At 22.8% G+C, this 26,682-nt stretch overlaps 6 protein-coding genes across 6 annotated transcripts; 2 read left to right on the forward strand and 4 right to left on the reverse strand.

Annotated features, from left to right (window-relative positions):
* Positions 1-6: 6 nt before the first annotated feature.
* SRAE_1000107000 (Epidermal growth factor-like domain-containing protein) lies at positions 7-5,704 on the reverse strand (the record flags this gene model as incomplete). Its single annotated transcript, XM_024647979.1, has 2 exons — positions 7-5,478; positions 5,522-5,704. 2 exons carry the CDS (start codon positions 5,702-5,704, stop codon positions 7-9), a joined length of 5,655 nt encoding a protein of 1,884 aa, XP_024502003.1.
* Positions 5,705-6,632: 928 nt separating this feature from the next.
* SRAE_1000107100 (Hypothetical protein) lies at positions 6,633-8,243 on the reverse strand (the record flags this gene model as incomplete). The annotated part of the gene is made up of 1 exon (XM_024647980.1): positions 6,633-8,243. The coding sequence occupies one exon, from the start codon at positions 8,241-8,243 to the stop codon at positions 6,633-6,635; it is 1,611 nt and encodes a 536-aa protein (XP_024502004.1).
* An 876-nt stretch (positions 8,244-9,119) lies between these two features.
* On the forward strand, positions 9,120-10,272 carry SRAE_1000107200 (Hypothetical protein; the record flags this gene model as incomplete). The annotated part of the gene is made up of 3 exons (XM_024647981.1): positions 9,120-9,221; positions 9,272-9,460; positions 9,505-10,272. The coding sequence occupies 3 exons, from the start codon at positions 9,120-9,122 to the stop codon at positions 10,270-10,272; spliced, it is 1,059 nt and encodes a 352-aa protein (XP_024502005.1).
* A 303-nt stretch (positions 10,273-10,575) lies between these two features.
* SRAE_1000107300 (Hypothetical protein) lies at positions 10,576-11,660 on the reverse strand (the record flags this gene model as incomplete). Its single annotated transcript, XM_024647982.1, has 2 exons — positions 10,576-11,277; positions 11,322-11,660. 2 exons carry the CDS (start codon positions 11,658-11,660, stop codon positions 10,576-10,578), a joined length of 1,041 nt encoding a protein of 346 aa, XP_024502006.1.
* A 3,636-nt stretch (positions 11,661-15,296) lies between these two features.
* On the reverse strand, positions 15,297-16,815 carry SRAE_1000107400 (ADP/ATP translocase 4; the record flags this gene model as incomplete). The annotated part of the gene is made up of 4 exons (XM_024647983.1): positions 15,297-16,109; positions 16,169-16,326; positions 16,369-16,374; positions 16,797-16,815. 4 exons carry the CDS (start codon positions 16,813-16,815, stop codon positions 15,297-15,299), a joined length of 996 nt encoding a protein of 331 aa, XP_024502007.1.
* Positions 16,816-19,163: 2,348 nt separating this feature from the next.
* Positions 19,164-25,735, forward strand: SRAE_1000107500 (Hypothetical protein; the record flags this gene model as incomplete). Its single annotated transcript, XM_024647984.1, has 4 exons — positions 19,164-19,833; positions 19,898-21,717; positions 21,972-25,499; positions 25,544-25,735. The coding sequence occupies 4 exons, from the start codon at positions 19,164-19,166 to the stop codon at positions 25,733-25,735; spliced, it is 6,210 nt and encodes a 2,069-aa protein (XP_024502008.1).
* Between the last annotated feature and the right edge of the window lie 947 nt (positions 25,736-26,682).

Here is a 26,682-nt window from a genome sequence, read left to right on the forward strand (position 1 = left end):
AAAAATTTAGGGTGATGAAAGTTTTTGTAAGATCCATGTAGCAGCATCACTTGGTTGAGATATTCCATTCTGATAAAGATAAACAGAATTTTCATCTCCAGTTAATTTTATTCCTACTTGTTTATATTGTTGATCCATAACAATAACTAAAATTTTAAGTCCACTATTTTGAGTTTGTTTAATATTTTGTAATGTTGTTAATGTATCACTTATTCCATAAATAGAAGAACCAACAAAGATAACATTACCAGGAGATTTTGTATAAATATTGGTATTTGTTAAATTTATATTTACTTGATTATTATGAACAATACTTAAGAATGTTATATCACCTCCTGAAGCTTTTTGTGCACGTACATATTGAGTTTCAACATTTAATAAATTATTGTCATTTGCCTGTATAACTGTATAGTTATTATAAAGAGTATCTTGACCTTCTGATTCTATTAAAAGTGATGTTGAGACATTACTTGTAGGATTAAAAAATGAATTTATTATTTTAAGTTGATTTTCAATTGTATTTGCTCCATTAGAAGATTTATCACAAATGAATAAACTAAAATATTGGTTGGTATTCAAAGGTGATGTTGTTTGAGTGACTGTTGGTCCTATTGTTGTAGTTGTTGTAGTTGCTATAGATGTTGAAGAAAATGTTTTTTCACATAAATCACCCCAATAACCTGGAGGACAATAGCATACTGAACCATCTGAAGTACCACCATTTTTACATATTATTGTATTACAATCAAGTCCTGTAAAGTCAGTAGAAGTACAATTACAAAAACCATTATTATTGAGGACACCATTAATACAATTTATTGGTGTTGGAATATAATAAAATAGGCGTTGTATAGACTGTGCAAATTGATCTTGACCATTAATTTGTATCATGATAACATTTGGTATACTCATTTTAGGAATAGTTATTTGTGGTGAAATATATTGAAATGAACATGTATCTGGATTACGTAAATTAAAATTAAACATTGTAATATCAGTTGTTGTATCACTATCCATAATAATTGAATAAACTCTGGCATTTTCAAGAAATATATTCATATCTGTAAACATACTATATGGAAGATTTGCTGCAATATAATTTTGTGTTGAGGATGTTGATGTAATTCCTGGAAGTCTATTAACAAAATCATTTGTCATTGTTTCACTAAATCCAACTTTGACAAATACTTTTGAAGTTATTCTAACTTGAATTCTTAATGAACCAGAAGAACCCTGACCTTCTACCTTCCATTGTCCATAAAAATTTTGTGTAAATGCTATTCTAGAAATTTTTATTACAACATATCCAGATGTGAAGACTAATGTTTCATATTGTTGTGGTGGTACAAGATTTCCATTACCATTATAAACTTTTAAAGTATTTAAATTATTAACATTTTTTCCTAAAATAGAAATTGTAAACCATTCTGTTTGATTTTCAACAGGGAAAAATACTTTTGTTAATGATTTTGAAGAGTCACTAACAAATTTATCCTCAACAATTGCATCTTCCTGTAAAGTAGATGGAAGATAATTAGTAATTAAAGAAGACAAATCATTTCCATAATTTATTGCAATTAAACGACCACCAGATCCATAAGCAATAAGTTGTGGATACATAAATTTAGTTGATGTTGAAAATGATGGAGTTTGTACATTTGTTTTTGGAACATAAATATAGTTTATTTGTACATTTGAATTACCAATTTTTGAGGATGTTGTAATAAGACTACTAGTATCACTTGCTCCATTTGTTGTAAAAACATAAATAATTGTTGGTTTATATATAGAATATTGGAGAGCTGCATTAATTCCAGAAAATGTTTTAACATTTTGACCAGATGATGTTGATGATGGTATAGAGAGAACTTTTTTAAATATTTCAGTAAATTGTGATGGATTTGGTGTAACAATAATATTTTGACTAGATATATCATCAACAGTTATTAAAACAAATTCTTTAGCACCATTATTTTGTGAAACTGTATTAATAAATGTTTCTATATTTTTAATTAAATCATTATTCATATTTGCAGAATCAGCTGTATTTTCAACAATAAAAATAATTGTATTATAAGAATATCTATTAAAATTACTTAATGTCTTATAATCAATGGAATCACAACCAATATATTGGCAAAATTTACCAAAATAATTTGTTGGACATTTACATTGATTTTGTATTGATGTTCCACCATTATAACATAATGGTTTTTCACAATAATTACCAGAATAACCACTTGGACAGATACATGTTCCATTATTTAATGTACCACCATTTATACATCCACCAGAAGGTGGTCCTTGACAATATGATAAAATTGATCTTTGAGCTGTAAATGTTTCTGTTGATGAGATATTAACACTAATTGTTGCCGTCAAATAAAATGGTGAATTCATTACTTTACATGCATACTGTGAATCATAAAAATAATCATAAGAACATGATGATGATCTTAAGATTCCTGTATTATCATATGCTCCAGTTGAAAATTTTAACACATCATTTAATTCTATTGTTGGTTGATTTTGAAAGGCTGTTGATAAATGTATAACAGGATGATATGGAATTCCAAAACTAGGATTAGTATCATTATAATTTATTGATACAGATTGAGTAAAAGCAATAAATGGTACAATATCACTTTCTTCTAATATAGTAAATAAACATGATCCTTGATTTTGTGAATTTACCCCAAATATATATTTAGTATTTTTTTGAAGTGAAGATATATCATATAAAAAGATATTTGGAGTTGTTGAGATAGAAGTACCAACTTGTTGAGGAATACTATTAGCATCAGTTATAGACAATGTCAATGAATTTTTAGCATTTGAATTAATAAGAACAAATTTTTTATCATTAGAACTAAATGAAGCTGTAGCAATTTGATTACTATTACATTGTTGAAGAGTTGTTTGAAAAACATTTTCTACTCTATAACTTATTTGTCCAAATGTTGTAAAAAGATTTTGAATATTATTTAAATCTGGAAATGTACATAAATCAAGAATAACACCACCAGTTGTATAAGCTAATTGACTTAATTTACTTTCAAGTTGATTTTTATTATTTTGACATGATGAAGTATTTGTAGTAGTAAATGGATTAAATGGTTGAGCATAAATAATATTTACAGGTATTTCATTAGAAATGGCAGATTTTTGTGCCTCCTCAAATAATACATTATTCTCATCTTCAATTGTATTTTGATCAACAAACCAAAAAATTATTCTTTTTCTATTATATTTAATAGGTAAGTTTAGTGAACTAATAAGACCTTCAAAACTATTTTGTGATGTTGCAGCTGAAAATGGAAATTTATTTAATCTAATACTATTAACCAAGTCATCAGGTGATGTGAATTCTATTGAATCTACAGAAGCTGTATAATTATTAGTTACAAGATCAGATATATTAGAATAAAATGTTAATGTAAAATAATTAACAAAATCAGGATTTAATTTTGAGGATACATTTACATATTGTTCAATGGCATTTGCAATGTATGGTGCAAGGTATGCCTGTGAATTTACATTTGCCATAACAATAGAAAAAGTTCTATGAGAAATGTCAAATGTAGGATTTTGTTGATCTTGACATGTATCTTTTTCACAATGATTACCATGATAACCATTTATACATATACATTGATTATCTGTTCCAAGAGGATAAGGATTAACAGAACCACCATTATAACATAATGGTGTTTGACAAAAGTTTCCAATATAATCAGAAGTACATGTACAACCATTTCCTTGTGAATTTGGAGTACCACCATTTTGACAAGTTATTGGAACTTTTGATAAATCATATCCAATTTGACATAATGTTGGGAAAATTCTTGTATATGTTGAATTAGATACCAAATCATTATATTGAATTTTAATAACATTATATCCAACTGAACAACTATTTATAGAATTACTAAATTCAATATTAAATAATCCTTCTTGTTGACTATTTCTGGGTGTACTGGTACCAAGATTAATTACACCACCATTTTGAGAATTTGATTGAAGGGTCATTTGACTTGTGGCAACATTATATCCACGCATAACAGCTTTCATTGGAAATTGGTTAATTAAATTGAATGAATAAATATCTACTTCAGGGTGGGTTCCATCTGTAATAGTAGTAAATCCAGGAACAATAATATTTTTAACTCCTCCAAAAATATAATAATTTATTGCTCCATTACATTGGAAATTAATTGAACCAAAATCTTTTTTATTTATTGTATATATTGATATTGGTAGTAATGAAAAAACTGGAGTTTGATTAAGAATTTGCCCTCCACCAATAATTATAATATTAACTGAATCATCAAAAGTATTTAAAGTAACAGTAAATGTAGATTGAGATATTTGATTTCCATAATCAACAATTTCTTTTGATAATAAAAATGGTAATACATTAGTAACAAAACTACCAATATTTTTCTTTGTTGAATCAAAATCAAAAACTTGTCCAAGACTGGCAGTGGCAAGTCTTCCATACACCAAAAATCCATCAGCATTCTTATCTATTTGATAAAGAGAAGAACTTGTTAATGAAAAATAAATATTAATATTCCAATTAATAGAAGATAAAGTGATATATTTTTCAAAAGTATCATTAGAAATTTGAGAAAAATTGTATCCCTCAGACATACTTGATACAGAATCACAAAATACAAACATATTTGATCTTGCTTTCATTGACTCTTGTGTTGATAATGTATTATAGATAGCTGGTAAAGTTGGTTGTTCTAAATCACCATAAATAAATGTTGCTGCCTCGAGGGCTGTGATAAATTCATTTACAGTTGTATAGGTTGTTGTTTTTATGAAATTGAATGAAAGATTACTGTTACTTACATATGTTGTAAGAATAAAATTTTTGTATGTATTAATTTTTTTTAAAAGATCATTATTTGTATTAGTTACAAGATATTGAAAATCTTCAGCCATTGAATCACGTAAATTAATAACATAAATAAATGATTTATCATTAAAGTCAAAAGAATATGTTGTTGGTTGTGTTAAATGTAATGGTTCACAGTGAGTTGAAATAAATCCAGGTGGGCAGATACATCTTCCATTTGATGGTACAATTCCAGAATTAAGGCATACAATTTTTTCACAATCCTGTCCCGTAAAATAATCTTTACATTCACATGTAACATTTGGTAAAAGAATTCCACCATTTTGACATGAACCAAATGTTAAAAGTTGATTCTCAAAAATATATGAATCAGGATTATATTTTATTCTTCCTTTAAATAACAAAGAATATTCTGATGGTTTTGATATTTTAAAAACAGATAATGGTCCATTTTTGTTAATCTTATCAATAAGATTATTTCTTTTTAAAATATTGTTAATATATATTTGTCCAGTAAAGATTACAGTATCAAATGAGTCTTTACTTAAACCACTTAACTCTACATCAACAATATCAAGAAATTTAAAATCTGATTTAAATAAATCAGAAAACTAAAAAAAAAAATAGAAAATATTTCATAAAAATTAAACTTACAAAACTTGAAAATATTGGAGTTTGTTTATTTTTTAAATCTTGAAAATTAGAAAATTTTTTTAAATTATCTATATTAAATCCTTTGTAATGGAATACAAGTTCATATATATCAAAGTTATCTAATGATAATACCAAAGAAAGGTAAGAACAAAATAAAAAAAGAATAAACTTATAATTCATCATTTTTCATTAACGTTTAACCTTTAAAGTCAAAGTTAGATGGATGAAAAATATTTTTATGAATAATTAAAATAATCTCATAATAATATATACCGTCACTCTTATCAAATTATTCTGAAAATTGTGTAAAAATTTTTGATAAGCTACAAAATGATAATTAACAATTTCATAAGAATAAACCAATTTTATTTGATTACTTATTAACTATTAGTGTAATTAAAAATTGCAAAAGTTATGTTGATTAATAAATATAATTAATATATTATCACACATTAAAGAATGATTATGTCAAATTATACATTTAAAGATATAATGTTTTTTTCTTTCATATTTTTAATCATAAATATATTTGTAAAATGGATAGCATTTTAATACCACCAAAAAGAACTTTAATAAGCTATAAAATTTTTATTATTTTTTTTATTAGTATATAAATTTTAACTATCATATTAATATGATATATTATAGCTTCATAAAATTTCTTTTTAATACCAAACTCAAATAAACAATTATTAAAATATTTGTTTAATTACTTTAATATTAAAAAGTTTTTATTTAAAAAAAAACAAAATTAATAAAACATTGAAAAACATTCATTTTACATTTAAATAGTTTTTTTTTCTTTATTTTTATTATAGTATAAAAATAATAATTAATATTATAAATAAAAAAGTGTCATTTTTATATGATTTTTTTTCAAAGTAAACATTAAAATACATTTTTAACAATTAATAATTGTGAAAGAAAAAGATGATTAATTTTAATATACTTACACTTTTAAATGATCAATGGTTATATAATAAAAAAAAATAATTTAAAAATTTTTTTAATATAAAATATTAAAAGAAAAATAACCAATTTATTAAAAAAATTATTTTATTTTATAATTAACAAATAATTAATAATTTAAATATTAGATATAAAAGTTATACTAACAAAGATAATTTTGGATTAAATGTTTATACATATACCATTGTCTAATATCATCAAAAAAAATGTAATAATCTTTGTTATATTGAAGATGTTTAGAAAATATTTCAGAAAAAATTTTTATAAATTCTATCTGAATATGTTTAATTTTTTGACCATCCATAGTATTATTATTTTTAATGGTAAGAAGTTTTAATTTACGTGGTAATAATATAGGAAGATTTTGATTTGATATTAAACCTTGTAAATTGGTAAATTCTTTAAGACAATCAAAGTCCTTATATGATACATTATTCATTATTAAAAGTTTTATATTTGGTAAATATTCATTTAATATTTTAGTTGTTTTTGTAGTTAAATTGTAAGCATAATTTAATTCTAATTTTTCAATAGTTTTTGGCATCATAGAAATAAGATATTCTAAATCTTGACAAAATAATTGATCTTCAATATTTTCTTTACCACAATATCCATTAAAATCTAATTTAATTTTTCTTAATTTTTTACATTGTACAAATGATAGTATGTAACTATTTGATTTCATCATTTTATCTAAGCCTTCTTTAATATTATTATAATTAATTTTTAATTCTAATTTTTCAAGATTACTGCAACACTTTAGATTGACTATAATATCCAAAAGTTGATCAGAATTATAAATTTCAAAGTTAAAATAACTTGTTATTACTTCCATTGGAAAGTGATTACATTTGGTATATGAACATGGTTTGTTTTCTTTCAATTTAAATAAAGGAAAAATTGTTTCACCATTAGATTTTAAATTGATTTTATATTTTTTTGCAATTTTTAAAATCACAAGAAGATAATCAAAAACTTTGTAATTACTTTTAGCAAAATGTAAAATTAGAGTTGGATTTTTTTTTCTTGATAAATCCTTTAAGACATGTTTTATAATTTTCTTGTTTTTTAAAACATTTATATAATCAATATCAGTGGAATGACCATAAATTATTAATTCATTAAGATTAGGAAATCCTTTAAAAATATTATTTTTTAAACCATTATAATTTTTGATAGAAGATATAAATGAATATATTGGAATTCTAATAGATGTTATATTTTTATGATTTATATAACACAAAACATGTAAAATCATATATTCATTTTTATGAAAATCTCCACTCAATTTAAGATTTGTAGCTTCTCTACGAACCATGCAATCTAAATACATTTTATCAATAAATAATTTAATAAAATGTTTTCTATCTTTTTCTCTACATTTTTGAACATAATTTTCAATGTTAATTTGAATAAGACTTTTGCAAATAAAAACTTCTCCAAAAAAATCTTTAACATTATCTAGTCTTTCATAAAATTCTTTATCTTCAATAATATTAATATCTTCCAATTTTAATTTATTTATATTTTTTGAAACTTCTCCTTCAAATTTTATGACAATTTTTTGTTTGTCAAAATATTGTAACATTTTTCTTGTAATTTTTTCATTATAAATTAAGTAATCAAGATATTTGGAAGTTTTGGCTAAATTACTTATACTATTAAAAGATGGTATATGATCTAGTATTTTCTTCCTTATTATACCGATTTCCATAACTTTCTCCAATAATGAAATATTTATCCTTTTATGCATGGTTTTTTATTATTATTATTATTAAAAATTATAAGTGCGAAACTATAATTTTACAATAGTATAGATTATAATTTTGTATTAATAATAATAATATACAGAATAGAAATAAAATATATATATTTACACATATATGTAATGCAAACAAAAATATTCAAGCTATCAATTTTAAATTAACAAACAATTTATGTATAATAACAAATTCATTTTACATATAATAAAAACACTCCTTAAGTAGAACTATTTGAAAGGTAAATTACATTGATTAAAACTATAAAATTTATTAATTGATAAAGAAGTAACATGACAAGACTAAAACAAATAAGTCGTGCAAATGATTTCAAATTTTTCTATATGTAAAGTTTGAACTAAATTTGTAATTTCAACTGTTTCTACAATTTTTTTTCTATATAATAACAAATTATATAAATTTAATATAAGAGAATCTAAAATTGTGTCAAATTTTTCAATACCAATTTTCGATTAAATATATATCATCTTACTTGAAATTTATTTTCTGAACAATTTAACAAAAAAAATAAAATAATAAATAACTGTATTAACAAGATCACTTTATTTTTCATAAAAATAAACTTTTTAAAATATTTTATTAGTAATGTTTTGTCTAAAAGTAAAAAAGAAATAAAAAAATTTAGCAATCAAAAAATGTTTAAATAAAAGTTTAAATAATTTGTGGGATAAATATAAAAATGTTGAAATTTAAGGTCTCGAAAATTAAATACATTGAGTTAAAAAATAATAAAATATATAATTTTTATCGATAGAACTAAAATAAATTTTTTTATATGAAATATTTAATGATGTTAGTTTTATTTTTATATTTGTTTAATTTTTCTTTTAAAGTTTTTATATTTTATTATGATTTTGACTCCTGTATCAAATTATTTTGAAAGAGCAAATTACAGACCTTCTAGTCCTCATAAATATTCTAATTTATGTGAAGAGAAACTTGGTATAAAGGTAAGTTAAAAAATATTTTTATTTTAATTTGTGTCTTTTTATTTTTCTAGGATTCATTAAGAAATGTAACAATTTTATTATTAATTTCCAATTTTATATTTTTAATTGGAATGTGTTTCCTTTGTTTTTTTAATTTTATTGTTCAAACAGTTTTAATTTCTGTAGAATGTTGGTGTATTTATATGATATTTTATAAAAAAATAAATCCAACAATAATGAAATTTTTTATTTTTGAACAGGTATATTTACAGTTAGTCAACATCTATGAAAAGTTTATTCTTAGCTTACTAATAATGTATATGCAATTTTTAGTATTATTATAATTATTGCTGTTAAAACTAATTTTGGTTATGATTTTTTTAATTATCATAACAAAGAAATTATATTTACAACTTCTGATAAACTTATTATAATATCTAGTGTTATTATAATATGTTGTAAAATATTTTTAACGAATTTTTATAAAAATATTTACAAGCTTCTTGTTTGGCATCAAGAACATGTAAATAAAATGATTGAAATACATAAAAATTCTGTTACTCAAGGAAATAATAATCATTTAAATTCACCACCAAAACATTTAGTTATTCCTGAAGTGAAAAAAGGTACCAAAAGTGAGAGATTATCACCAATACAAGAATGTAGTGATAAATTGGAAGAAATGTCAGTATCACAAAAATCATCATTAAGAAAATTATCAAAAGTTAGTCCTAAATTGTCATTACAAGTAACTCCAACATCATTTAAAGATTATTCAAGTCCAGCGACACCATATGACATTAATTATTCATCTGATTTTTATTTGGTACCATTAAATACTCCATTTAATTTTGATGTCAAATTATCATTATTTGATGAAGAAGAAAAACAGAATGATGAAGAAAAAGAAAACAAAATTGATATTGAAAAAAATAGTGAAGAAAGGAAAAAAAGTGATGTTTTGCGAAGATATTTTATATCATTGAGTGATGTTAGCACAGTAGATAATAACAATTATTATATTGATAAATTCAATAACTCGTTACAACAAAATGATCTAAAATGGATGTAATTTTTAATAAATATTATGTCAATTTTTTTTATTTATTTAAACTTTTTTTATTAATATTTATTTTATTAACTAGCAAAAGTTGTATTAAAAAGTTGTTCATTAATTACTTTTTAATCAATAAATAAAAAAAGTTGATTTAATTTTAATTAAAATAAAAACTTTTCATCTTAATATAAAACTTTTTTAATATATTTATTTTAAACTCAATCTGACTGTCACAAAAAGCTAATGTAAATTTTTATAACTATAAAAACATTATATGTGTCTTTTTTTTATCAAATATTATTTGATTTTTTTAATGATTTAAAAATTATTTTTCTTATTATTATATGGAGGTAAATTGGGAATTTCAGATAATTTTAAACTTGAATCTGGTATCGCATTTACAGCTTTTTTTATAACTTCACAAAAATCATCTTCATTGTTAGAGTTTACAACTATATTAACATTATTTAAAGTTAAATTATTTGATGTCAATAAACTTCCAATTTGACCATCAAAATGTCCTGACTTTTTCTCATCATTTCTAGATTTTTCATCAACACTAGAGTTATTTTTTACTTCTGGAGTTTGTTTTGCTATATCAACTGTAGTTGGTGGTATGTAAGAAGTATTGGTTTGGCATTTAATTAATTCATTTGACGAAGCCTTTCCTAAAACATTTTCTTCTTTGGTATTTTTTTGATTTGTTCTAAGATCAATAACTCCAAGAGGGACATTAGCAACTGGCTTACTAGATTGAATATTTTGTGATGAATCATTCATGCTTTTTTCAGGATTACTACTTTGTTGCTTAAGTAACAAGGGTGTAGAATTATTTATTGTTTCCTTATTAATTTGTGGAGGTGGTGAGTTAATTGTAATATCATTACCTTTAATAGGAAGATTATTATTAATTTGTGTTTTGGTATTAGACTGACTTTGGTTGTGCATACTTTTATTATTATTTTGGGATTTTTTACTTTTAGATCTACTTCTACTCTTTGATCTACTTCTACTTTTAGACTAAAACTTAATGTATTAAAAAATATTGTAATGATAAAATTTACATTTGATTTTGAGTTATCACTTTTACTGCTAGAAGGTGAAGATGATGACTTTCTATCACGTGAACGAGATGATCCACTTCTAGAAGAAGATCGCTTATTTCTAGAAGACGACGATTTTTTCTTAGAACTTGAAGACCTCGATTTTCTACGTGATGAGGAAGATCTAGAACCAGACTTTGATCTTGATATTGAAGATGATGACTTCTTGCTAACATTTCTTTTTTTTCGAATTTTATCTTTTTCAGCTTTTTTATAACAATAATATCCTATTATTATAGCAAAAAAAGACAATAAAATAACAAGGCAAACAGTGATAGCAATGATAACTGTTATGTCCATCTTTTTTAATAATAATGAAAATTCTAGATATCAATGTATTTTTTTTATATAAATCTAAAATTTTAATAAAACCATTATAAAAAAAACATATATGAAGCTAAGGTAATTTGAATATTATAAATAAAACGTCTGATTGTATTTTAATAAAAAAAATCCTCAATTAATTTATAATTTTTTGCTATTTAATTATAATATTCATTTTTTTTATATATGAATTATGAAATCTAAGTATATGTTATTTTATGTTTTTTAAAAAAACGGTTTGTTTGTCAATGGTCATTTGCTTCTATTTTTTTCAAATCAAAATTTTGAAAAAGTATTGTTTTAAGGTTTACTTAGTATGAAAAAAACTTTTTTTTGGAATCCAGAAACAAGACTGTATTCATTTTATAGCCCTTGAAAAATAATGAATTTCTAATATAATCATGACTATGCTAGGATTAAAACTTTAGAAGTTATGATCATTTGAAGTTAGAGGCGAAAGTGGGGAATATTTTTTGAAAAAAATCGCCTTTTGCGATTCAGTGAAGTTATTTAAAATTAAAAAGACGATTCTAGACCAATTTTTTACGACAAGTTCATTAAACCATGTTTTATTCTTGTAGGACGTCTCTAACTTGAGATATGATGAGAAATGTAGCTTGATAAAAGTTTCCAAGAACATGTTTATAACTAAGGAAAATAAGATCGTAGAAGCATGAAATTAGATGCGCTGGACTTCTTATAAGTTTTTAGGCATAGTCCACGTTAAAAATATTTTCTGAATATCAACCCATCTTGAGATATGAAAGTTGGTATTTTTGCGCGCTTAACTCTTTGTCATCATTTTTTTATATTTCAAAACTGGTTGGAGATATAAAAAATTTTTAAATGTAGACCCTAAATGAAAACTGATTTCAAATCTATTGCAGAAAATTTCTTCATTTTATCTTAGTTTTAAAGCGAGATATAAAAAAAGTTTATAAATTTCTGACTTGATATTTGACATTAGCACTAAAAAAAACTTTTTTTTGGAATCCGGTAACGTAATTATATTCATTCGATAGCCCTTGAAAAATGATGAATTTCTAATAAATCAAGGCTATGCTAGAATTAAAACTTTAGAAGTTATGGTCACTTGAAGTTAGAGGCGAAAGTGGGGAATATTTTTTGAAAAAAATCGCCTTTTGCGATAAAATGGAATTATTTGAAATTAAATAGACGATTCTAGACCAATTTTTTACGAAAAGTTCATTAAACCTAGTCTTATCTTCATAGGATGTCTCAAACTTGAGATATGACAAGAAATATAATTTGAAAAACCTTTTCAAGAACGTGCTCATAACTCAGGCAAATGAGATCGTGGAAACATGAAAGTAGATGCGCTGGACTTCTTATAAGTTTTTAGGCATAGTCTACGTTGAAAATATTTTCTGAATATCAACCCATCTTGAGATATGAAAGTTGGTATTTTTGCGCGCTTAACTCTTTGTCATCATTTTTTTATATTTCAAAACTGGTTGGAGATATAAAAAATTTTTAAATGTAGACCCTAAATGAAAACTGATTTGAAGTCTATTGCAAAAAACTGCTTTCATTTATCTTAGGTATGAAGCGAGATATAAGAAAAGGCGGAAAATTTTCTAAAATATTCATTGTTCTCGACTTTGCAATATCTCAGCTGAAACTTGACATATAATAATGAAACTGGTACCAATCATCTTCTCTCAAAAAGTTATTTTAACGTAAGTAATTTCCATAACAATATCTTTAAAATTTAGTAAGATTCATAAATGGGTAATTTAAATTCTAAATTTCTGACGTGATCTTTGACATTGGTGTTAAAAAAAAAACTTTTTTTTGGAATCCGGAAACATAATTATATTCATTCGATAGCCCTTAGAAAATGATGAATTTCTAATATAATCAAGGCTATGCTAGAATTAAAACTTTAGAAGTTATGGTCACTTGAAGTTAGAGGCGAAAGTGGGGAATATTTTTTGAAAAAAATCGCCTTTTGCGATAAAATGGAATTATTTGAAATTAAATAGACGATTCTAGACCAATTTTTTACGAAAAGTTGATTAAACCTAGTCTTATCTTCATAGGATGTCTCAAACTTGAGATATGACAAGAAATATAGCTTGAAAAACCTTTTCAAGAACGTGCTCATAACTCAGGCAAATGAGATCGTGGAAGCATAAAATTAGGTGCGCTGAACTTCTTATAAGTTTTTAGGCATAGCTTACGTTGAAAAGTTTTTTATAAAATCAACCCATCTTGAGATATGATAAGTGATATTTTTGCGCGCTTAATTCTTTGTCATCATTTTTTTATATCTTATGAAGAATTAAAGATATAAAAAAATTTTAAAGGTAGACCCTAGATGAAAACTGATTAGAAGTCTATTACAGAAAATTGCTTCATTTTATCTTAAGTTTGAAGCAAGATATAAGAAAAGGCGGAAATTTTTCTAAAATATTCATTGTTCTCGATATTTTATATCTCATCTAAAACATGTTGTAGAGTAATGGAATTAGAGCCAATGGCTTTCTCTATAAAAATTAATATAAAAGAAAAAATATTCAAAAGAATATCTTCATTTTTGAAAAATTTTTAAATTTGTCAAAGAATTTATGAATTTCGGACTTGATTTTTAACAACTCTTTTTTTATAATGTTTCGAATATTGTTATGTATAACAACATAAAAATATTGCTTTTTAAATGTACATTTATTAACAGTTAATCTATCGGAACATTTTTTTTTAAATTTAAATATAATACCTGTTATTATTAAAATTTTTAAATTATATTTAGAACAAGTGGATTTTTTTGTTTAAACTCATGATGCACCATCTTTTAAAAGATATATAATGGATAAAAGTATGAATTTTAATTTTCTGGTTTTGAATACTTCGAAAATTTTTAATCAAAATTCAAAAGATAAATTTTTACAAATTGTTAAGTTACACTAATTCCATAGCATCTTTTTTTAATTTATATTTTTCATCATTATCTATTTCTTTATTTACTTTAATCTTTAAAAATATTATACAATTAACATGATTTTAATAATTAGTATTTGTTTTGTAGAAACATATTGGTTTTTTTTTATCATAATATGACAGGTATTGTAGAAATATATAATTTAACATTAGTATTATATTTTATTCATAATAAATTTACATATACATCTTTTTAATCTTTTTATAAAACAGATTTGTTATGAAATTTATTAAGTATAGGTTCATTGAAACATAAACATACATCATCATACATTTTTCTTATACAAATTGCGTACTGAAGTTCATTATTTTTGCAATATTCTATACAATCTGTATTTGGAAGTATAATATTTTCACAAATCCCATATTTATTATGATTAATTCCTTTTAATAATTGTATTAAAAAACTTATAAAAATTAATAATTTAGGAAACACTTTCATTTTATGAATAATAATCAAATTGTTAATTTTTTTTATAAATTGTTAAATTTTTTATCCATGAATATTCAAGAAAATTATTTTTTTTTAATATATAACATTATTATATAGATAAAATTATTGTACATATTCTCTTCGTATATATTTGTTATAACATTAAATAAATAGATATATATATATATAAAATCTAAATTTATTAAAAAATCTTTTTTTTACATATATTTTTCTAATTCGTTATACATTGCCAATACCAATGCGGCACCGACTCCTCTTATAGCATTCACCATTGCACCACTATAAAATGCTTTGAAACCCTCATTTAATAAGATATCTTTTGCACAGTGTATTGAATTTTTATAAACTTTATCTATTTTTCCTGATTGCATCATCATTCTTCTTCTAATAGTATCTAATGGATATGATATCATACCAGCTGAAAATGTTACTACCTGACCTAATATGAAAGCTTCAATAAAAGGTAATTTAATATTTTCAAATTTATATGATTTATTTAATTTTCCTTGTGATTTTCCATATAAACTTTTTCCTGAGTCAAAAAACCCGTAATAAGATCCTCTATATAAAAAAATATAAGCTAAACTTGGAGATAAACCACGATATAATCCTTGTATTCCATCTACTTTAAATATTTTTTTAACACAATCAACCATTCCTTTAAATTCTCTATTTGTTTTTCTACCCATATCTATAGCAAGTCTAGTTCTAGCAAAATCTAATGGATAAATAATGGCAAATGTTGCAACTCCTGCAGCTCCACCAGCTGCCAAATTTTGGCATGTCAATTTTAAGACACTTGCCTCAGTAATATTTTCATTCACCAGAAATCGTCGAAAGATATCTTTAAAAGCAAAACCTAGAGATTCTTGAGATGTTGCTCGATAAATATTAACCATATTTCCTCTCCAAAATGAAAAAAAACCTTGTTCTTTTGGTAAGCGTAAGAAACAATCAAACATTCCTTTATATCTTTCATTACTATTTATTGTAACTTGTGCTGTTTGAAGCTATAAATATTAATAATAATAATAATAATAATAATAATATTATATATAATTAAACTAACTTGAAGTATTAATTTTACTCTTTCAACAGGAGCAATTATAGTTTTTGCCACAATAGCAGCCACAGCACCAGCACTAAGATCTTTTGAGACTTTTATTGTTCTATCAATAAATATTTCTCCATACCCTTGTTTGGATGAGTCTCCATGAGAATTTAAAGCTGGAATTTGCATGGAATAATAAAATTAAATTTGAAAATTACAATTGTCTGGTCCAATGTATGTTTGAATATTAGAAAAAGTATGATTTTAATATTAGATATTAATATATTGTTAATGTATATTTATAATACAATTGAAATCTAAAAATCATATGAATAAAAAATTATTTTTTTTTTAAAAAATGATTTTTGAGATGTATAATATTATTTTTTTTTCTTAAAAAATAAAAATATAATTATATTCTTATGTTACTTATTTTAAGCCCTTCAAAAAATAAAGAGTTTTTTTTTTATTTTTTTAAATGAAAAGTAAATTTGAATAAAAATAAAATATAACATAAGACTATAAAATATAATTGTTTTTCTTATAAGACCTTCAATTCCACTTCAAAAGATCAAAAATGTATGTATGAAAAAAGAAGCTTAACATGTGATGTGGAATGATAAAGTTGTAATATAATATATTTTACCTACAAATAATTTACACATATATATTGAACGATCAACTAGTTAAAATTACATGTTTGTATATATAAATATATAATTTTAACATACTTTTAAAATAAAATATATTAATAATAAAATACATTATACCATTTATGAAAATAATTTTCCTATAAATAAAGCAATTTTTTTCTATATCTAACCAATTAATTTTAAATGATAACTTAAAATCATTATATTTTCTCTATCTTATCATTTATTCTCTATGTTATATAATGATATGTATATATATATATATTTTATAAATTTTAAACAATATATAAGCTAATATATATTTATTTGTAGTAACCAAAAAATACTATTTCTTTATAAATTTATCTTTTATTATCAAGTAAAAAAAAAAGTACATAAAAATAATATAAATAAAAAAAATAAAGTATTAAACAAATAATATAAATATAGTAAGATATAAATAAATAAATATAATATAAAATAAATTAAATTTTACATAGATACGGATAAGATAAAAAGCACTTTTAAACAATTTTATACTGAAGACATAGATTTGACAAAATAAATATAAGGTCATCTTTATGTAATAGACTAAGAGAATGTGCTAAGACAACAAACTATATATAGAGAAATGAAAAAGTTAAAAATTTGATATGTTAAATTTGATAAAATGCAAAAGAAAAAAAATATATATATATATTTTACAAAAATTTCAACTGAAAAATTAATTAATATTACTTTTAAAAAAAAAAACAAAAAAAATTATTGTATAATAATTAATTTAATTGCACTTTGTAGAATGAATTATATCACATAATATTATTACACTTTAAAATTACTTTTAAAATAATAAAATATTTAGGATATAAATAATAAAAACTGTATAAAAAAAACTCATAAAAATATCTAATTATTTTTTTTTATAATAAATAATATTAATAATGTGTCCTCTAAAAGTTATTATATGTAACATAATATTATTTTTAAAATTATATTTTAATTAATATATTAAATTATACTTCATAAATCTAGATCATGCGTTAAATTATTTTATAGAAAAAAAAATATATGAAAAAGTAATATTATATTTTGTAAAATTCATGTGAATTGTTTTCAATCATTTTTTCGATATAAATATAACATTCATCAACAATTAATTGTAAAATAATTTTTATTCTATTTCTTATTTTATTTAATAATTTTATATATTGTAAAGAAAGACAACAACTTTTTTATTTGTCAATCTACAGGTTATAAGTTGTATATTTTATCAATTCAAAAAAAGAATACAATGTAATTTGTAAAAAAATTTTTCTAATTTGTATTATTTAATCATAAATTTGTGGATAAAATATTTACATATTCTAAAACAACTGACCACTTTCTTGTTATTAAACTCCTCTTTAAATATCTATTATTTTTACCTTCAGACGGCTTTTCATTTATTAGTTATATAACATTCGTTAAAGTGTTAAGGAAGAGTTAAGATTAGGTAAATAATTTAAAGTTATACATAAAGAAAACTTAAAACTTGAGGTGGTATGATTTTAATTTTATAGTTATATTATATATTAAATCTTACTTAACTTGCTACTTGCCTGTTAAATCATCAATTGACATAATTAATACATGAATGATACATGAGAAAGGTAAGAATATAATGTAGATTATTTTAATAATAATATAAGCTTATATTTCAAGTATCTTTTTTAATAATAGTAAGTAACAACTTTGTATCTATTTTAGTATATTAAAAGTTAGGAATATTCATTATCAACTAAAATATATTCTAACATTATTTTTATTACTTATAATATATAAAAATAACAATACTTCTGTTATATGCTATAAATATAATATTTTTTTTAAAATAATTTTATAGACTAAAAAAAGTTAGATTATTAAAAGAAAAAACTTTTGTTATATACTATATATATATACTTTTTTTTTTTTAAAAAATTTTATTTACCATAAGATTACGTTAATAATATTGATTGTTAGAAATAACAGAAAAATAATGTTTGCCATTCTACACATGTACATAATATTAAAAAGTTTTTCCCATCATTTTTGGTAATTTTTTTTTTTAATTATAAATACTATATTTAAATTAATTTTTTTTTTAATTATTAACTATAAATTTTTAAGGTTAATAGAAAAAGATTTTTAAAATTATTAATAATCATTTTCAAATGTAATAAATAAAAATAACTAATATCATATTATAATTTTTAACCCCAATATTAAATAATATAATAATAACGACACTTGAAACATCTTTTCCCTTATACTCTCCCCATTTGTCTTTGATTATTTGAAAAAATTAATGACACAACATAATATATCTATATATTATTTTCTAATAATAATATTATAGCCAGATGGATGGAAATGAAGGAGATAAAAATAGAAAGAATGAAAATTTATTCTGGCATTCTATTCCTAAATCTAATCATCCCACAAATTATAATTCATTTTTTATAACTCCTGCTATTGGAAGACCAATAAAACCTAATATTAATACAAACATTCCTAATTTAATTACTAAATATCCACCTAATGATAATAAAATTATTATTGGAACAAAAAAAAATAGTTTAAATGAATCTGAGTTACAAAGTAATATGTTAAGGTATCAAAAAAATAAATATAATTATGATACTATGACATCACCACCATCATTACGTTACACAACATCTGACAGAACATCAAAAGAAAATGATAAATTAATATTAAAAAATCCAACATCAAATATACCTATTAGTGGAAGTAGTTCATTACCAAGAAAAGGAATTCTTAAACGACCAGCATCTGGTTTTATTGATAAACAATCTGATAATCAAAAAATACCTTCAGATGGTAAATTAGAACAATCAAATGGTAGTTGTATGACAAGAAGTTTACCTGGAAAATTAATTGATGGAAATAATGATATATTAACTCAGGAGAAAAATATACGATTTGATGAAGTGACTATTAAAAATACTACTACTAATGGTGATAAAAATAAAGGATGTAAACCTAAGTTAAGTTGGAGTGAGAAAGATGCTAGTATGTTTATATTATATATATATTAATAATAATAATAATATAAATATTTATTATTTATTTTTAGTTGCAATTTTTGGTGATACATCTGATGACTATACAACTGAAACAGAAAATGATCTTAATAGTGAAAGTAAAAAATTAAAAAAATCTGATTTAAGTATTTTTTGGGATTTAAATAAACGTTCCATAACTATTCCCAGAAAACCATCTGGTGTTATATCAAAAAATATTCCCGATACTTTATCAGAAACAGCTATTCTTAGTTCTGAGGAGAGTGGTCCTGATGAAGGACCATCAAAAATTAATGATAATAAAAATAAAAAAGAAGATAATTTATTAGAGAGTGGTGAGATGTCAGATGAAGGAACATTACATAGTACTACAAGTACCCTTCTTGAAAATGGTAAAGATAAAAAAATTGATGAAAAAGGAATAAAAGAAATATCAACAAATATACCAACAATACCACCATCAGTTATAACAAAAATTCCAACTATATCATTGAAGGCTGATTTTCCACCATTACCAAAAAATGAGGAAAGAATTAATATATTAAAAAGTAATTCAGGAAGTCATATACCATCTATTATACCTAAATGTTTACCATCAAATAATATATTAATGATAAGAAAGACACCTGAAACAGAGGAAGATATTGATAAATCATCAGTTGCCAGTAGTACAGGATCATCAGTTATTGCTGGTAAATGGTGGTTTGGAAAAGATACACGTTATCAGTTACACTGTGAAAAGAAAGGTTGTGCTCATAAAAATTGTGTACAAAAAAATGATGATGATTATTTAACACCTACACAAAGATATACACAAGAAATAAATAAATTAAAAAATGATTTAAGAAAGTGTCAAAATCAAATCAAAGATAAAGATAAACAATTAGAACAATTACGAAGTAAATATAAAGATATAGAAAGTCTCATAACAAATTCTGATAAATTTGGTAATCAAAAAGAAGTTCTTGATAGAAGAGAAAATGAGATGAATGAAATGTTTAGGAGAGAGAAAAATGAAATATTAGAGAAACATGAAATAAGAATAAGACAACTTATACAAGAAACAGTTGATGCAAGAACAGAGATGATGAAATATGCAAAAAAATTAGATGATCTTAGAGATATAAAAGAAAATATGGTTGATGCTTCAGTAAATACAGATAATATTGATTTTATTGATAATAATAATATACATTTAAATACAAATCAAGGTGTTATGATTAATTCAAGAAGAATGTCACCAAGTTTTCCACCTGTTGATCCTATTGTTAAAAATGGTGAAAAAGATTCTTCTGATATTAATGGTAGTTTTAATACATTAAATCAAAATTTATCATATAATAATCAAAATATTCCTGAAGGAATAAATATTCAAGAAACATTAAATCAATTAGCAGCTTATCAAAATGAAGGATTTATTTGGAGAACAAAAGCATCACAATTAGAAATTTGTTTAAAAGAACAAATATTAAAATCATCTAATAATGAAAGTATTTTATTAAATAAACTTGAACTTTTACAAATGGAAAATGAGAGTCTTAAAGATAAAGTTAGAATATTAGAGAGTGATGAAATTAGTGATAATGTTTTTGAAAATACAAGTCAAATTATTTTATCATCAAACAATGGTAATTCAGGAAATCACTTAACTGTTGATGTTTCATCTAATCCAAATTCAAGAAATCTTTCTCCAAATACAACATCAGATGGTATATTAATGGGAAATAAACTTTCTCCATCACATGAATTAACACCAACACAATTAGGTGTTATTTCAGCAGCAGCAATGGTACTAGGAACAGATTGTAAAATGAAAGAATGTATAGAATATAGAAAGAAAATAGGAGATGAAAATAAAGAATTAAAAGAAAAGGTTAGAATAAACAATCAACAAATTTATGAATATTTTACGGTAGCAAGTCCAGTGATAGTCTTCGTTTTGAGAGTTTATATTTTTAGTTAATATTTATTTATATTTTTATTTTAAAGAAAAAATAATTTATACTTAAGTAATAATATTTGTTAACTAGCATGTAATTGTTTTGTGATGTATATATTTTTTTTTAACATTGCATCTTAATTTATTATATAAAAAAATATGATTTATGACATTTTTTTTCTACTCAGGTTTCTCTCCAAATTAATCAACTCAATGATTTGACAAATAATTTAGAGGATTCAAAAAAGAATATAAATAAATTAAGTAATGATTTAGATTATATGAAGAATAAAAATGAACAATTAATAGGAAGTATTGAGGAGAAAACTGCTGAGGTAAATGCTACTTCAATGACTATATCACGTCTCCATGCAACTAATGACTCACTTAATAAAGCTGTAACATATTTAGAAGAAAAATTACAAGTATATCAAGATACAATTTTAAAACATGATTTATTAATACGTGATAATTTTGATAATGCTCATTATGTTAATGATAACCCCAGTACATGGAGAATAGGTTTTGTTGATAGTAATCGATATTCTGTAAATTATTCAAAACGTATTCAAACAGATTTGACAGCTGAAGACTTGTCACATCATGAAAATCAATTTACTACATTAACAGATAAAATACATGAATTAGAAAAAGAATTTGAATCTAAAAATATAAGTATGACTGATCGTTTTATGGATATAGAAAAAAATTTAATATTAAAAGCAAATTTAGTTGAAACATTAAGTAAACAATTAGATGAAAATGCTAAATTAATACAAGAAGAAGAGAAAAATAGGCAAAAAGAAAGAGACATATTTGAAAATCGTATAAATTCACTAGCAGCAATGGCAAATAAAGTTCCTATTCTTGAGATGGAGTGTGAAAAGTTACGTGAAGCGAAAAGTTTAGGTGAATTAAAGTATAGAGAATTAGAGGATGAGTATAATGATATTTTAAGTAGAAATCTTGAAACTAATCTTAATAAAATAAATCAAGTAGATGTTTATTGGAAAGAAAAGATGTACGGGCTCGAAAATAAAAAGAAAGTTGTTGAGGGTGACTTGGCGAAGATTAAAAAAGATTATGATAACTTAGTTTTAAGAAGTAAGGTTGAAAAAGCTGACTTAGAGGCAAAGTTGACGAGTAGTATCACGCACACAAATGAATTATTTAAATGTATTAATAAAAATACAGCAGAAAGTGAGGCACAAGTTGAACCATCAATGAATTCAAAGTATGTCTCCTGTAAACCTAATATGAAACATAAACCAACTGAAATTGGTAAAGATGATTTATGGAATGAAGATGAAGAAAGATTAAAGTCAATGTTAGCTGAACTACAAATGACAAAAAAACAAGTAAAAGTTTTACAAGAAAAATTAATTGAAATAGAGAAACATAAACGAGAAAGTGAGGAAAAAAGTTTAGGTGGTTTACAAATTAATGTACCAAAAAATATTGGAGGACTTAAAGGTAGTTCTCGTTCAACATTATCTCCAAAACCATTAGAACATAAAAGTGAATCTTTAATGCCAATACCAACAATTAGATGTCATTCACCTAGTGTAACAAGAAGTTTATGTTCTGAGGTACTTTCTGGATCAATCATGACATCATGCCGTTCATTATCTGCATTCAACGACAATATATGTAAAGATAGCATACTAGAGAATGATGAAAGAATTGAAGAATTAATAGGAACAAATTTAGGATTAAAACAAAGAATAGAAGAATTAGAAACTGAAAATAGTGAGTATGCCTCGAGAGAAAAAGAAAGAATTCAAACATTAACGAAAGAATTCGAAACATTACGAGATGAGTTAGATGAAGAAATTAAAAAATATGAAAAAGAGAAAAAAATAATGAAAGAAAAAATAATATTTTTGGAGAAATTTAAGGCTGAAAATATGGAATTAAGAAAGAAATGTAAAAGTTTAAGAAAAATATTAAAAGAACTTGGTAAAGATAGAATTGATAGTATGGAAAGTTTATGCCCCCTTAATCAATCATCAACATTCTTGGCAATTGATAAAAAAATTCAAAAATCAAAATCAAGTAATGATATTGTTGAAGAAAATAATAATAAAATGATTGAAAGGCAAACATCAACTAATATTATACATAGTAGTACAATAAATGAGGATGAAAATTTAATTGAAATGCAAAAATTACGTAATAAAAATATGATATTGGAGAAAGAATTAATAATAATTAAAAAATTATTGGAATCAAATATAAAAAAAACTTTTGTTTCATTGTCAAAGAACGATTTTCCTCAAAAAGCTATAGAGGAAATTAATTTAGAAAATACAAATATATTGACAGAATACTCTGAACCTGAGTACATCAATTTGTCAAATGATTTAGATGAAGTTTGTTTTGAGTTAACTAAATTTATGGAATATATTATGGATTCTGATGGTTCTAGTAATTTAGGTGACCATCCACAAAAAATTCATGTAGCGAAAGAAAAAGTTAGTAAGTGGTTTAATGAAAATATAAAAAATAAAAATGAAAAAGTATTAGAAAATGTAAAAGATGATAAGGATAATGATATGCAATATAGTTCAATTTTAATACAATCACTAGCATCACAATTAGATGTTGTGACAAAAAATCTTCATGATGCTTATCTTGAATTATCTTTATTTAAACAAGAAAATAAAAATAGTAGAAAGATGTCTGCTGGTGAAAGAGAAAAACATGGTTTACAGAGGAGTCGTAGTCACTCTGGTAGAGGATATGGTTCTGATTTTAAAAATAAAAATGATTCATTATCTTTAGCTGGAAAAGAATTAAAAGAATGGAAAGAAAAAACTGGAACAATGTTTAGAGAATTATATCGCTTACGTGGTGAATTTACTAAAGTTGATGAAGAAAGAAGAGAATTAATATATAATTTAAAAATTTTAAGAGGAGAATTAGAAATAGAAAGAGCAAAAAGAGAAACATTAATTGAAAAAATAATGGTAAAATTTAATGATAAAGATATTATTGAATCTATTGAAAGTATTAAAAATAATACTAATTCACAAAAATCATTTGATAAATGTGCAATTAATAAAAGTATAAATAGTTTATATTATAGTGTTAATGGAGAACACTCCTTGGGTGGTAATGAAACAGGAACATTTAAAAGTTTATCAAATAATTCTTCAATTAAAAGAAAAGCTTTTAGTGAAAATTCATTTGTTTCTAATTTTGTTTCTTGTTATTCATTAAATGATCTTGAAAGTGATCATGAATCTATAAATGAAGAAAGTGTAGCAACACTTCTCCAAGAAAATCGAGGAAATAAAAATGTACCAGTTAAACAACTATCGTTAGGTGAACCTATAAAATTAATAAATAAAAAAAATATATCAACACAAGTTATTTCTAAAAATAAAGTTAACATAAAAAGAGTATTGTCTCAGGCAGAGAGTGTTGAAAAGATTACTAAAAGAAATATAGAAACAGAATTAGATATTCTTAAAGAAGCACTAAAAAAACAATCTATACGTTTAAAAGAAAGAATTAAACATTTAGAAACTGAACTTGAAAAATCAAAAGTATCTGAAGAAGAACAAAAGTATATTAGAAATAAAATTGAGATGCAACGAATAGAAAATGAGATGTATGAAAGAAAAGTACGTGAATTGGAGGAAGAACGACAAAATATGTATTTAGTAATGTTTAAGAAAGGTCAAGAAGCTCAAAAATTTGAAGGTGTTGAGGTAATTTTTGATTTTATAATATTTTTTACTATATTTATTTATAGAAAAAAGACATAAGTCAGATGACAGAAGATAGGATTATTTTAAATTTCCTTCACGATGCATTTTATTATTATTTTGTAAATAAAGGAGATTCTAAGGAACATCTACAAGCAATTTTAACAATGTTAAATTTTACTCCTAAACAAAAAGATGATGTTTTAAGGTGTACCAGTAAAAGAAAAAGTCCATTTTAATAATATTATTTTTTTTCTTATTATTATATATATTATATTAAAATATATATTAAAAATTATAGAACAAGAAAAAATATTACAATTTCTTCACTTTTTATAATTATGATCCTGTATATAATATTGTTGTGCCTTAAACACACTTAATATTCTAATAAATTCATTTTATATTTTAATAATACTTTTTTTTTATTCTTATATTTACAGGATGGTCATATGAGAATTTTCCCTCATTTAACATATTTTTTATGTCCCTTCATAAAGTTTTTCCTGTTAAATATAATGAATGTAAAGTTAAACATTGTGCTTCAAAATTTTTTTTTTATATTTATATAAAAAAAGTTTCCAACTCATTCTTAAAAAAAATATTATATTCTTAAATCTTTTTAAAAAAGCTTACAATTTCAATCAAGAATGACTTTTATTCAAAAAATTTTTCTTATTAACAATGTATAAAAAACATATTTTTTAAATGTGATATAGATAATTTAATTCTTTGTGAATCTTTTTTCTAATACTGATTTTTGATATTTAGAAATATAATATTAAAACATTTTATTATGAAGATTTAATTAAGGCGATTCTTTTTTTTTATGTTTTAAAAAGCTAATTTTATTTAAGAATTATAAAAATACCTTAATTAACATATTAAAAAAAAACAAAAACTTAGTACATAAAAAAGCAAAATATGAATAAATAAATATAAAATTAATATTAAAACTATACAAATAAAAAAAATATTTTAATAAAACTAAATAATATCAAAATGTTTATTTTTGTCTGTGTTATAGAATACTATTTTAACTCAATAGGAAAAACTTCATGAACATCCCTGTATATAATAATTATATATTGTTTTTTTTATTGTTTATTCATTATAACTGTATAAACTAGATATAAAAATTGATAACAAAATAATATATTAAAAAACAATACAAGTTTTTTTTTTA

Source organism: Strongyloides ratti, assembly GCF_001040885.1.
Source record: "Strongyloides ratti genome assembly S_ratti_ED321, chromosome : 1".
Taxonomy (NCBI): Eukaryota; Metazoa; Nematoda; class Chromadorea; order Rhabditida; family Strongyloididae; genus Strongyloides; species Strongyloides ratti.